General features: G+C 41.9%; 1 protein-coding gene across 11 annotated transcripts in view; it reads left to right on the plus strand.

Annotated features, from left to right (window-relative positions):
• Nucleotides 1–15,099, plus strand: part of ZBTB44 (zinc finger and BTB domain containing 44) — an 81,529-nt gene that overhangs the window by 17,233 nt on the left and 49,197 nt on the right. For all 11 annotated transcript variants that reach the window (XR_012778397.1, XR_012778396.1, XR_012778399.1 and 8 more), the window contains exons 2-3: nucleotides 6,487–7,556; nucleotides 12,195–12,279. Coding sequence is in view for 4 of the 11 variants with exons in the window: in XM_075521134.1 (XP_075377249.1) it covers nucleotides 6,539–7,556; nucleotides 12,195–12,279 (1,103 nt within the window). In the remaining 7 variants the exon portion in view is untranslated. The remainder of the gene's footprint in view (nucleotides 1–6,486; nucleotides 7,557–12,194; nucleotides 12,280–15,099) is intronic.

A 15,099-nucleotide genomic window follows, 5' to 3' on the forward strand; every position in this document is an offset into this window, starting at 1 on the left:
TTTTTCAGATAGGCAGCAATGAAGCTGCAACTAGAAGTCCGAGGGCAATCCAGAGAGACTTCAGGGCCTTGCGACAACTGGTTAAGGGATCAGGAGCACAAGTAATGTTCTCCTCTATCCTTCCAGTTGCAGGGAATTATGAGGGAAGAAACAGAAAGAGCCAGCAGATCAATACCTGGCTCTGAGCCTGGTGTCACCAGCAGAATTTTGGGGGTTTTGATCATGGGTCAGTCTACACGACACCAGGCCTTACAGTGACAGTGTACACCTGTCTCAAAGGGGGAAAAGGATCTTTGCACAGGAGTTAGCAGGGCTCACTGAAAGAGCTTTAAACTAGTTTTGAGGGGGAAAGGGATAAAACCAGGCTTGCTAGAGATAAGCCCGAGGGTGGCAGACCAATGTTTGAGGGACGGTGTGCTAGCAAGGTCCTTGGGTCTGCCATCTCAGTGGAGGTAGGGGCTGGAGATCCATGCAGCAGCACAGACAAAAGGGTTGTGGATATGTTAGAAACCACGGAAGCACCTGAGAATGGTCATGTAGAATTAGGGCTTCTTCCCCCAAAAAGGTGACAGGATCAGTAGCCCAACTGAGGTGCATCTACACCAATGCATGCAGCATGGGCAACAAACGGGAGGAGCTGGAAGGCATTGTGCAGCAGGAAAACTATGATATAGTTGCTATCAGGGGAACGTGGTGGCATGACTCGCACAGCTGGAGTGCTGCAATGGATGGCTATAAACTCTTCAGAAGGGATGGGCAAGGAAGGAGAGGCGGTGGGGTAGCCCTATATGTTAGGGAGTGTTTTGATTGTCTAGAGCTTGATGATGGTGACGATAGGGGTGAGTGTGTATGGGTAAGAATCAGGGGGAAGGCCAACAAGGCAGATATCATGGTGGGAGTCTGTTATAGAGCACCCAACCAGGATGAAGAGGCAGATGAAATATTCTATAAGCAGCTGGGAGAAGTCTCACAATCGCTAGCCCTTGTTCTTGCGGGGGACTTCAACTTACCCGATGTCTGCTGGAAATACAATCCAGCAGAGAGGAAACCTAGAGGAGGTTCCTGGAGTGTGTGAAGGACACACTCCTTCCTGACACAGCTGGTGAGGGAGCCAACTAGGGAAGGCATGCACTGGACCTGTTGTTTGTGAACAGAGCAGGACTTGTGGGTGATGCGACAGTTGGAGGCCGTCTTGGGCATAGCGATCACAAAATGATAGAGTTTTTGATTCTTGGAGAAGTAAGGAGGGGGGTCAGCAGAACTGCTACCTTGAGCTTCCAGAGGGCAGACTCTGGCCTGTGTAGGAGACTGGTTGAGAGAGTCCCTTGGGACGCAGTCCTGAAAGGCAGAGGAGCCCAGGAAGGCTGGACATTCTTCAAGAAGAAAACCTTAAAGGTGCAGGAGCAGGCCATCCCCATGTGCCGAAAGACGAGCCGGCGGGGAAGAAGACCAGCCTGGCTGAACAGAGAGCTTTGGCTGGATCTCAGGAAAAAAAGGAGAGTTTATGACCTTTGGGAGAAGGGGCAGGCAACTCAGGAGGACTACAAGGATGTCATGAGGTTATGCAGGGAGAATATTAGAGGGGCCAAAGCCCAGCTAGAACTTAATCAGCTAAAGCCCAGCTAGAACTTACTGCTGTGAAAGACAATAAAAAATATTTCTATAAATATGTTAGCAACAAAAGGAGGGTTAAGGAGAATCTCCATCCTTCAGTGGACGCAGGGGGAAACATAGTGACAAAGGATGAGGAGAAGGCTAAGGTACTTAATGCCTTCTTTGCCTCAGTCGTTAATAGTAAGACCAGTTGTTCTCCAGGTACCCAGCCCCCTGAGTTGGAAGACAGGGACGGGGAGCAGAATGAAGCCCCCATAATCCAAGGGGAAATGGTTAGTGACCTGCTACACCACTTAGGCACACACAGATCTATGGGGCCAGATGGGATCCACCCAAGGGTACTGAGGGAGCTGGCAGAAGTGCTCACCAAGCCGCTTTCAATCCTTTCTCAACAGTCCTGGCTAACCGGGGAGGTCCCAGTTGACTGGAGGTTAGCATACGTGACGCCCATCTACAAGAAGGGCCAGAAGGAGGATCCAGGGAACTACAGGCCTGTCAGCCTGACCTCGGTGCCGGGGAAGTTATGGAGCAGATCATCTTGAGTGCCATCACGCGGCATGTACAGGACAACCAGGTGATCAGGCCCAGTCAGCATGGGTTTATGAAAGGCAGGTCCTGCTTGACTAACCTGATCTCCTTGTATGACAAGGTGACCCACTTAGTGGATGAGGGAAAGGCTGTGGATGTTGTCTACTTAGACATTAGTAAAGCCTTTGACACCGTTTCCCACAGCATTCTCCTGGAGAAACTGGCTGCCCATGGCTTGGACAGGTGTACGCTTTGCTGGGTAAAAAAATGGCTGGATGGCCAGGCCCAAAGAGTTGTGGTGAATGGAGTTAAACCCAGTTGGCGGATGGTCAGAAGTGGTGTTCCCCAGGGCTCAGTATTGGCGCCAGTTCTGTTTAATGTCTTTATCAATGATCTGGACGAGGGGATTGAGTGCACCCTCAGCAAGTTTGCAGACAACACCAAGTTGGGCGGGAGTGTTGATCTGCTTGAGGGCAGGAAAGCTCTGCAGAGGGACCTGGACAGGCTGGATCGATGGGCCAAGGTCAATTGTATGAGGTTCAACAAGGCCAAATGCCAGGTCCTGCACTTGGGTCACAGCAACCCCATGCAACGCTACAGGCTTGGGGAAGGGTGGCTGGAAAGCTGCCTGCTGGAAAAGGACCTTGTGGGTGTTGGCTGACAGACGGCTGAGTAGGAGCCAGCAGTGTGCCCGGGTGGCCAAGAAGGCCAATGGCATCCTGGCTTGTATCAGAAATAGTGTGGCCAGCAGGACTAGGGCAGTGATTGTCCCCTATACTCGGCACTGGTGAGGCCGCACCTCGAATACAGTGTTCGGTTTTGGGCCCCTCACTCCAAGAGAGACATTGAGGGGCTGGAGCGTGTCCAGAGAAGGGCAACGAAGTTGGGGAAGGGTCTGGAGCACAAGGCTGATGGGGAGTGGCTGAGGGAACTGGGGTTGTGTAGCCTGGAGAAAAGGAGGCTGAGGGGAGACCTCGCTTTCTACAACTACGTGAAAGGAGGTTGTGGTGAGGTGAGTGTTGGTCTCTTCTCCCAAGTAACAAGCAATAGGATGAGAAGAAACGGCCTCAAGTTGCACCAGGGGAGGTTTGGATTGGATATTGGGAAGAATTTCTTCACCGAAAGGGTTGTCCAGCACTGGAAGAGGCTGCCCAGGGAAGTGGTTGAGTCACCATCGCTGGAGGTATTTAAAAGACATGTAGATGTGGTGCTTAGGGACATGGTGTAGTGGTGGGCTTGGCAGTGCTAGGTTAACGGTTGGACATGATGATCTTAAAGGTCTTTTCCAACCTAAACAATTCTATGATTCTATGATTCTAACTTTTCCAGCTCCAACCTACTTATCACTTAGTTTACGTGTGCACCTTGATCTCCCCACCCCAAACAGTCCCAAGGTACCATGTATATTTAGTTCTAGTTTATGGTTCTTTAATCACTCCTGAATGTAGCACCCTATACCTTATCGTCTAACAACCGCTGTCATGGACTATCTAATAAAGATGTGACAAAATGTCATTTTGAAATGGTGATGATCCAAAGGTGTTAGACTCGAGGTGAAGTTGTAACATTGCAGCCCTTCATTCTCTTTCATCACCGTTACTTAGTGCAGCTATAAAAGTGCCGTATGCCACTAAAAAACTGACAAAGAGAATCGAACCATTTTATAACCTGGCTGAGCTTTAGCATGCTCATCTTTTCATGCGACAAATATTTTCATATTGTTTAAATTACCTTCTAAAAATATTTGACATTTTTACTACCTCATTAACTGTGAAGAACTGATATTGTTCCCCCTCCTCAGCCCACCCCTTTTGATTTTTCTGAAAATAGCATGCATATGCGTACGTCCTTTGTCCACGCTGAAGCCTGCGTAGGAGCCACTTGTTTGAATGGTGGTGTCAGTGCAATGAGAGGGAAGGTCGTTTTACAGAAGTGACTTAACAGAGCAATATCCCACATTCATGGCAGGCACGCTGCTCCTGTAATAAATTTAAATCAATTTATTGCACATCACTGACTTCCGCTATTTTATTTTAAATTCTGTAACCAGATCAAGGTCAAGGAAGCAAAAGATGAAAGGAGAAGGGGAAAGGAAGCCAGAAGAGGGGAGAGGCGGGCAGGAAGGGGGAAGCAGGACAAGGAATGGTTCAGAGCAGAGTAGCAGAATAGAGCTCTCACACTTAGAGACTGGAGGGATGAGCATTACTCATTCAGAGGAACAAAGAAGGAAAATGGGTTAGTCTTCTGGGCATATAAGAATTGGGAGTATTGCTTGCTTCGATTTTTCTCCTTGTTTATAGCTATGTCTTGGTACTATTTCTAAATACCAGATATACCGTTGATAGTCCTTGCAAATGCATTATTCTTTTTGTAGCCAGTTGCTGAACAGAAGTACTTCTGGACTTCTGATGTGCCAAGGAATTGCTGCAGCGACTGGGAATTCAGGAGGAAGGGTATCCCAAGGCCACTTTAGAATATGCTGTTATAAGACTTTACTGTAGTGTTTTGGTCTGAGATCAATTAAATATGCTTTTCATTTGATTCGTGCTGGAGAAAAAACAGTCTGGATCTTCAGATGCCTCTTGAGGTCGATGTGTTTTCTTTCACTGAAGGGAGTGTTTTGCTTCTGCTTAAGTTCTTCCTCTGCAGTAGTGTGAAATTTCATTTTAAACCCAAATGGCCCTTATAGTTTCACTCAGACTTTATATATATTGTTAAGTGTTAGTTAATCTGTTCTCTCAAATAGATATTTTTCCTCTGTCTGAAAGGGTTTGCAATATCAGAAGTGAAATCATAGGGAGAAGAAGAAGCCAAGTAAATGTCTGTAGAACAAGGTAGGCTCTGACAGCTGCCATTTAAATATGTGCTAAGACTGGTGAGATTTGTGGTAAGTTGTTCCAAACTTGCAGTGCTCTTTGTATCTGCGAAGCTCCACATGAGCAATTTGCAAGCGTGGTATGTTTTTGCATACGTGTAAGGGAAAGGAGCAGGATGATGTGAAGAAGCTGGCTGACTCCAGGAAATAATCAGATCCAATTAGGTTGTTGATGTTTAACCACCAACGTTACCGAGATGGTATTTCTATATCATGCTAATTGCGTGAGTCGTGGAACACAGAAGACTTTTCATGGAAGCTTGGAGGGGCTTTAAGAAGGTGAAACATGGTGGCTTATGTTTCCTTTACAGTGAAATAATTCAGAAATAGTTGGACCAAACCCAGGAACTGATTTTCCTTGTTCGGAGATGCTCTGCTCTCTGCAAGTAGAGAGCGCCTTGGTGGCTGCAGAAGTTCTGCTGCAGGGGCAGGGGATGTCTAGGCATACTGCACCTGGCTTGGCGCGGCATCTTTCCCCTGTGTATTGCAGAGGGAGTGAAACGTGGATCAGCTTCATCCTCCTCAAATCAGAGGCATTTAGTTTTCAGCTACTGCCGCAGCCTTAAAACTTGCAGACAGTGTGGAGCATACAGTTCCTTCTGCTCCTTCAGGACCTCGCACAAAAACCCTGCATTTGCTCCCACACGTAGGAGAGAACTGGTCCCCAAGAAGGCAGTTTTGTATTTTTCAGAAGAAAGAAATTGCCCTCCTTGTATTATTTATCACATATATAAAATCAATTTGTGTGTATTTGATTTAAACTTAAACTTTCCTTTGAGGTTTATAATCCATTGTGTTTTTGAAGGAATTTTCAATAACTTCTCATCCTAGTCCAAAACTATTTATTAAAAGCAGCTTTAGGCAATCAGTACCTGTGCTACAGCAGGAAAGCAGAGCTATTGGCAACTGTTATTTTATGTTTACTAGCTTGAACTCTGTCCTCTGAAAATTCATGCTGTAGTTTCTCTAAAGCTTTTCTGGTATTAAATACCTTCTCTGGGAGATCTGCTTGCTCCTGCACACTTGTAAGTGGACCCAAGCTAACGTCTTTTCCACTTAAAAGAAACATTCGACAAAGTCTGTCAGGTTTAAGAACCGTGAGCAATAGTTTCGTGAGCCTAGAAAATAAAAATACAGATTTCTTACACAGATGATGGTTTCAAAAAGGCTTTCTTTTTAGTATTACAGACGTTTGTTTTTCTCTAAACTGTGTTAGGACTTTGTTTTGAGTGTGCAGTAGCAGGAACGTGGAAGATGATGTTAGTGATAGATTGCAAATAATTTGGTCTGCGTTTTTGAAAATTACAAGTAGGTAATTGCATTTCTGTCTAGTTAGTCCATTGCAGAGTCTGGATCCTAGAAAAACCTGACCCTAGAGAATCCTGCTGATCATACAGAGTCTTGTAATCATGAAGCCACTTCACTTTTGCTTTCGGAGATGAAAATGACAGTTTTCCTCTTTGTTTTAGGACCCCTGTGATCTCTCGTATGTGGAAGGAACGCTAGCAGAAAGGTGAAAAAATGGGTGTTAAAACATTCACTCATAATTCCCCTGCTCACAGTCAGGAGATGCTGGGAAAGCTCAACATGCTCCGCAACGATGGACATTTTTGTGATATCACCATCCGCGTCCAGGACAAAATCTTCAGGGCGCACAAGGTGGTTTTGGCAGCCTGCAGCGACTTCTTCCGTTCCAAACTCGTTGGCCAAGCGGAAGACGAGAGCAAGAGCGTGTTAGACCTGCACCATGTCACGGTGACTGGTTTTATACCTCTTCTGGAATATGCTTACACAGCAACACTATCTATTAATACAGAAAACATTATTGATGTGTTGGCTGCAGCCAGCTACATGCAGATGTTCAGCGTTGCTAGCACGTGCTCAGAATTCATGAAGTCCAGCATTTTATGGAATACGCCCAACAGCCAGCAAGAGAAGGTGCTGGATGCAGGACAGGAGAACAGCGCAAACTGCAATTTTACTTCTCGAGACGGCAGCCTTTCTCCAGTTTCTTCTGAGTGCAGTGTAGTGGAAAGAACCATTCCTGTTTGCCGAGAGTCGCGAAGAAAGCGCAAAAGCTACATAGTTATGTCTCCCGAGAGCCCCCTTAAGTGTAACACACAAACAAGTTCCCCCCAAGTGCTGAATCCTTCCACTTCGTACCCGGAGTCCAGAAATCAGCCCGTGGACTCATCCTTAGCTTTTCCCTGGACTTTTCCCTTTGGAATTGATCGAAGACTTCAGTCTGAGAAGGTGAAGCAGGCGGAGAACTCTAGGACTTTGGAAATGCCTGGGCCCTCCGAGTCCAACAGAAGAATTGCCGATTACGTGACTTGTGAGAGCACAAAAGCCAGTTCTCCCCTTGTGATTGAAGAAGACGTGCGTGTCAAAGTGGAAAGGTTAAGCGATGAGGAGGTTCACGAGGAAGTATCGCAGCCTGTTAGCGCATCCCAGAGCTCTCTGAGCGATCAACAGACAGTCCCCGGAAGCGAGCAAGTGCAGGAAGATCTCCTGATCAGCCCGCAGTCTTCCTCTATAGGTATGACCGTTTCTGGGGTTAGATATATGTACAAATAGGTATGCGTGCACTTGTGATTTTATTGGAGGAAGTCTGCTTCATGTTTTTTGATGCTTTACTTTTGTGAAACTGCATTTTGTCTCCTGTTTTATGAAATGTTACATATAAACCCCTGATGGGGGGGTGGGACTTGGAGCTCTTTAAGTAACTTTGCAGAGGGCAGCTAAGAAAGGTAAGCCTGTTGATAGACCTCCTTATTCAGAAGAGATTGATAACCCCTTTTTACCTCTGGTTGCTTGACTGGGGAAAATAATTCTGTTTCCAGTAGTGTCAAAAGGCATGATCTCAGCTGAGCTGCAACACCAAATCTGAAAGACTTGTGGCTGTAGCCACAGGGGGATAGAGTGGTACTTTGCATCAGACATAAGATCTTGTATAATCATGACAGAGAGCCTTTGTAAGAAGATTTGCAAAATAAGTGGTGGAACACTGTCATCTTAATGCCCCAGACGAAAACAAAACCACACAGTCATAATATTGAGAATCTTTCCATTTCTGTGGGATTTGGTTCTCAAGTTGCTTCTTCAAATCCTGCCAATTGCTGAGAGAAACCTTTTTTCCATGAAAGACAATTTGAAGCCAATTTCGGGTTCTTCTAGCAGGCTGTTGTTTATTAATAGCTAATACTTAAAGGTTACTGTAACAATCCTTTTTTCCTCTTTGCACAGAATGCATTGAATGGCTTTTAGTAAGTCAGAAGATAGGGGTTTTGCAGTATTTCTAGTTTAATTACCAAATTTTTGCCTAAGTTAGCTATTTTGCTTTCAGCTAAGTGGCTTGACCTGTGCTCGGTAGAGTTTGTTTACTGAAAGGTTTTTAATAAAGCCTGTTTTGTTTGAAGACCGTAAGAATGGGAAATGTACTGGTCTGCTTCATTCAAGTAACGTATACATGAAAGGCTGCTTCAGTTAAATTAATAAATAAACTACAACAAAGTAAATAAAGGTAGCCTAGTAGCCTGCATTATTTGTTTTGTTTGGTCAGCATAACACCGTGCCTTCTCTGAAGAAAGTGAGTGTTAGACCAGTCTGACCATTCCAGGATTGCAATATATAATCAGTGTTGTTAAGCTATTCAGGTAATACTCACTAGAAAGAAATAAAAATATTTTCCATTTCTCCAGTCCTTCAAGACTTTATGTTGTTGATTTTGTTTGTCGGTTTGTTTTAGATCGGTAATGCTTTTTCCAAATGAAAATGTTTTATTTACTGGAGACAAAGCTGTTTAACTTTTCTGAGAAGCAGACTTAATATCAGTTTAACTATAAATCTTTAAATGTAGTTTGCCAAAATAGTGCATAAATTAAAAACTAAAAGAAACAATTTGTTTCTGGGTAGTCTCCAGGAAAAGTGGTCCTTGTTCAAGAAGAGGTTTAGTTTGACGCAGTTTTTAACTCATTATAGTAGGAACTTTGGAAAGGCCTCACCAGGGCCATGTGATAAGAGATGCAAGTTATTTCATCAACATAATTGTACCATCGCAGACAAAATTGAACAAGTAGAAATAATTATTAGAGAAAGTTAAAAATAGCATATCAAGTGAAAGGAGGGAATTTTACCAACTATAAATATCATACCCAAGCAGCTTAAGAGAACAGACTGGGTGTAAATTCTAGATTACAGATGAGTAGCGTACGGTCTACGGATGTTTTCAGAGGACATCTCTTGGAGTTAGAAATATCAGAAACATTGCATGGTCAAAAGTGGCTTGAATGAATTGGGACATGAGAATGTGAGACTAGGACAGGATTGTTGAGAGAGGTGGCACTGAACGCTGTAAAATCCACTTTTCTAAGAGACTCTTAGTGTTAAAAATTACTTTGAAACATACTCCAATAGCCAGGCACCTTACTGAATTCTGTTCTTGCTTTAGCCAGTTTCCTGAAACGATTTCTGTTGACAAGCAACTTTGTACATCCATCTTCAAAAGCTATCTGTTTTGAAGCCACATGATGTTTTCGGGAAAGTTTTCCATTTTCTGTTTCCTATTCTAGGTTTTGTACCACCGAGGTCACGTACCTGGCCATTTGTATGGCATGGGGCAGAGGATCTTAGGCTTTAGTGATTATAATGTTTAAACTTAAATGTCTGTTATTGAGGATATTAGTACAGCATGTTCTTCCTTCAAATGGCTACAAAAGAGTGCTAGCCCCAAACCTTCAAAGTACAAATCTGTTCTTTGTCCTTGAATATGTATGAATTAATATTTAGTGGCCTTCGCGTAACATTATTAACTACCCTCATAATAGTTTTTATTCACATTTTGCTATAAAGAGGAACAGTGCTCTTGTTTTTTAGCACAGTTCACATGTACCTAATATGTGATAAGGCATGCTTTGTAGCTAGAAAGCACTTTTTACCTTCTAAAGCTGTGTTTCCTTATGCAGTAATGTAAGAACAGTAAATAGAAGCAGCAAGATATGTTAAAGTACAGCTTCCTCTTCCCTGAACATATTTTCCTCGTATAATTGCGTATATTTATCTCAATGTTTTATAGTGCATTTATAAAAGCATTCCTGCCTCTCCTTCTGATACTGCAAAAAGCTCTTATTCACTCTTTGGGCAATTTCAAGAATTGTTCATTTGCAATTTATTATACTTGGAAGCACTTTATAATATGGAAGGAGACGTGAAGGAGGGCCTTGATAAATAAGTCATTATGGTTACAACAATAGCTATGTCTGAGAAGATATTTCCATAACTCATTAACGCTGTTTCCATTTGAGAGGTGAAGGCTTAAAATTAAACCTGAGAGCAATTGGGCTTATTTTTCAGTAGACTTTCGGTTAAGTAGTTCATGAGAAAGAAGGATAAATCAAAATGGGATTAAATTTTGTCACTTTATAGATTGCATAGTTGCTGAATTTCCCAAACATAGTTTGTCAGCTTGTAGCAAAATTAAAAATTTTTATTCTACTAGTGTTATTTTGAAACTGCTAGAGATGCAAGTTTCCTCCCATCACTGGCCCCATAACTGGTCACGTTAAGACAATAATCTTTCACTTCGGTAAGGTTTTGTAGAACTCACTGTCCTTTATAGGGACAGTCTTTTTTGGAGACAGTGCTCTCATTCTTTTTGAGCATGTTTTCTGCTTCTCTTCCCTGTCTTTGTTCCTTCTCTTTGGTTTTCCATTTTGGCTGACACTTGTCATCGTAGACCTAATGATACTTGATTTTCCTAGTGAGCTTTAGAGAAGGGTTCCCAAATTCAGATTGCTCATGCACCACTCTCTTAGAAAGCAGAATTATTTTTACCATAGCAGCAAGAGCAGCTCCTAGCACTGTGCTAAGCTTTGCTCGTTCTCAAGACGTAGGTGTAGAGAGAGAAATTTCATTCCCCCATCTGTTCTCCTCTCGCATGGATTCGGCGGTAGAGACCCAAAGGCTGCTTGGCTGTTCAGAAGAGTTCAAGCAGTGCTTAGTATTCAGTCCCAACAGAGGGAAAAGGAGGCAAGATGGAATTACTTCTGCACCACTTCCAAGTGACGTTCATGCATGTGTCATGGTTTGGGAACCCCTGTTTTGGAGAGGAATGGCAGCAACTCTGAGCCTTTTGAAATTTGGCAGAGTTCAGTCATTCATTTTTATCATCTCCCATTGCACCCATAGACATCATCAGAGGAAAAGGAGGAATGCGAGGAGATCCAGTCTGCTCTCTGCACTCAGCTTAAAGACGGAACCTCGCATGGTTTATCTAAATGGTCACACGTAACCAAATCAGAGGATTTTTTTTTATGAAGCGGTATGGTTGGCGGGGGGTGGGTACCAGTTCTTAGAACTGTTTTAGTAGTGTACTGCCAACTTCCCTCTCTGTTATGGTGACATCAGGCCAAAATAACCTTGCTTAATACGCCTAAACAAGGGTTGAACGCCAAACTCCAAGTGGTGATGAGGGAGGCCCGCCTGAGCAACAGCCTCATCAGGTGAATGAAGCTGTAGTTTTGCTTTAGTGCTGCATTTACCTTAGATTCTGTTTCCAAAACCCACTTGAGCTACATTTGCTTGATTGTTGGTGCACTGAACAAAGCTCTGGAATGGTTTTGTGTATACGTTTCTCTTACAAACAGATGTTTGGTCTCTTTTGTGTTGCATTTCTGATTTCTCAGAGGGCTCTTCCTGCCTCAGCATCTCATCAATAAATGAAGGCATTATCAATGAATATATATATATGGAAGATTTGGAACACAAAAGCAATGTAGCATAGCAGGTTTGAACTCTATTGCTCAAGAATTCTTGAAAACTGATGACATAGTCCCTTTAGGTGAAGGTAACATTTCTGTTTTACAGTGTTAGTACTGGATGTGTTTTGAAAACTCTGGCTGTATTTAACATAGATTCTTTCCATTTTCTAGGTGTGCCAAATATTTGCCCTTTATTGAGTTGTCCATTTACTAGATAATCTGTGCAGAGGAGAAGCTGAGTTGGAACACATTGCTTCTGGGTGTTCTAAATGATCTTCCCAAGACAATTCTAGTATCTTATCACCCAGGAAGCAGTGTGTCTCAGAGATTTGGGAAAGCAAGCTTTATGTGTATTTACCTGCCCCCCCATCCTTTTTGAACACTTATTTGCATTAAATTGCCCTTTTTTCTTTGCCTAGGCTCAATAGATGAGGGGGTTACGGAGGGATTACCCACACTCCAAAGTACCTCTGGCACTAACGCTCATGCAGATGATGATGATCGGTATGTACCAATGTAGTGTGCAAACTGTTCTGCAGCAAGTGCAGTGCTGTAATTAACCTACCCAGCTTTAATCCCAGCATGTTTAGTTGTTTGTACATCTACTTCTGTGTGTTCATCAAAGTACAATCAGTGCCTGAAGGATCAGATGCTTTAGAAGAATGTAGGTGATGAAAGTCAGAATTTGCTTACCTGTTGCTTTTCATTTCTTGTCTATTTCCAGGCGACACTGGTGAAGACAGATATTCATGTTTTTGCTTTTTCTTCATCACTGCTCTTTATTAATAAATAATAATAAAAAATATTTACTGTGAAACAGGTGTGGTAGTTGCATGCGTGCTAAAGCTGACGTAAAGCCCCAAAAGCAACAGAATGAAAACACGTACCTAGTCTTGGCTTCACCAGAGTTTGCTATTGCCATAAACCAGAGAGCAGGCAGAGCAGCCTTAAATCTTTTCTCCCAAACTTTCTGCATGTAGCTTCTTACCAAGATGCTGTCTCTCATTTACTGTAAATATTTAGCGGTCTTTTGCTGTGCTGGGATGAGTGCGTTATTAAGGGAATCCCTTATAAGGGAAGGCTGGCAGAGAAGGCCGCACTAAAATGGGTCTGTTTGGTCAAAGATGTATCATAGTTCTGTTAGAGCGAAGTGATGTACCTGCAAGTGGCGTACAAGGGTACACACAACTGGTTTGACTTTTATTTCTTTGCTTTTGTGCTGTGTGTCAAGTATGGCGTATAGCTAGCTATTCCTTTGTAAGCAAAATTTTTAAAGTATCGACAAGCTGGCTTTTGCATAGTATTTTGTTAGACAAGAGGGTCTGAGGAAGAAGTGTGAACCTTTGGGAGTTGTTCCAGAAACTGTGTCAAGTGAAACTCCCTATAGAGATAACTATCAAGAGCTGCATTTTCACAGCTCGTAAAATCTTTCCTGCCATTTCCATCTAAAACCTGTCCCATTGTAGGATTAAATCTGCAGGGAAAATAACTGCCTAGATAAGATTTTTTGTATGTCAGAGAAGATTTTATCTATCAGCTAACAAACCTCAGTATAAAAATAATACCCAGCACTTAGGGTTTGAATTGATAGTAGGAGCACATGTTGCATTAGAACTAATCCAGGTTTTTAATGCTATAATTCTAAAGTCAAGTAGCAGCTACATTTTCAGCAGTGGATTATTTCAGAAATTTCATATAAAATTGCAGAGCAATATATAAAATCCTTTTAACATACTGAAAATTCCCACTAAAATATCTCTTCCATGCAGAGAAGGAAAGAATATTTGCCTTAGTTTATGCCTACGTTTGAAAATAATTAGTCTCAGAGTAACGGAGGCATCAGCAAAATGAACTAGAATTTGCACATTGACAATATATATGACATATATGACATATATGACATATATGACATATATGACATATATGACATAATATGTCATAATATGACATATATGACATAATATGACATATATGACAATAAGGGAACTAATAGTTATGGGAATTTACGAGAATTTTAGACTCCAGAACTAAAATTTTCTACCAAATGATTTATTTTATAAATGCAAATGAAAGTGCCAAGACTGTACGTATTCCGTGAATGTGTAAAATGGTGCTTTCAGGTCCTAAGAAGTTTTCTTTCACATGTGGGCGTGTATATGCCCGTCAGGATGGGACAGTGCATTCTGATACGCTGTGACAGCCCTTCAGGCCCTGGACTTCTGAATTCCCATTTCAAGTACAGGATGGGCACATCAGCAAATAAATATGACCTGTCATTCACTGTGCAGCAATTTGGGCACACAGTTTTGGGTGCATAAAATGAGATAATACCGAATACTGAATAAAATCAAACATTCAGCTCTAGCTGAATCAAATGAAAACAGGATTAGTAAATCATATGGATGGAGAAAATTTCCCTCACTTTTTGTTTGGTATTTTCTTACATGCACCTTTAGTTTAAGTCCAGATTGTACATTGCTTTATTAGTAGAGATTCTCAAAATGTCAAAATCAGTTGTGAGTGGACAATGGAAATGTTTATTGAAAAATATGTATTTGAGTATGTATTTATTATATTTCCATTCATAAAAAAGAGCAAAAGACTGTTCCATCTGAAGGTCTTTCAATATGACATCCTTATCACTGTGGAAAGAATCATAAATGTTTCAAAATTTAGGATATCTTATCTCTTGAGTTTTTGTGTTAAATAATTAACATAATTAATTGATCCTCTTCCATAATCAGTGTTTCATAAACAGCAGGTCACATGTAATCGTTGTCAGCTTAATAGGCACGCAGGAATCTGTTAAGTATTAAAACTACTGTTTCACAGTGAAGTCTGATACATTCTTTCTCTGATATTTTGCATTTGGATTGCAATACACTTTTCTAGCATAGATCTGTAATTCAGCCATGGCTGGTTTAACAGTTAGTCTCTGTATCAGTTCGTGGCTGCATTTAAAAAGGAGTTGCAAAGGCTCAATTATAAAAGATCTCTCTGATCCAACATAATGAGAACCTCCACTTTTCTAAAATGATTGTTATTTACAAATAGAGAACACTTCTAGGCTCACTGAGCATTCTGGAATTCACATTTGTCAGAGTTTAGTTCTACATAGTTAAATACATATATAATCTCTTGTTGAAAAGAAGAAAAAATTGCAAGTAGAATACTTTAGCGTTACAGTGATAACATTTTAAACCTATCCCTTTATCTGGCTGTTACAGAAATTCTCTGAGATGTTAGACGAATCTCAACTGTTAAATGCCACATTTATCACAAATTGCAAGTCATGAAAAATTGAGTATATATGGGAGAAAAGAA

This window comes from Mycteria americana, chromosome 19, assembly GCF_035582795.1.
Source record: "Mycteria americana isolate JAX WOST 10 ecotype Jacksonville Zoo and Gardens chromosome 19, USCA_MyAme_1.0, whole genome shotgun sequence".
NCBI lineage: Eukaryota > Metazoa > Chordata > Aves > Ciconiiformes > Ciconiidae > Mycteria > Mycteria americana.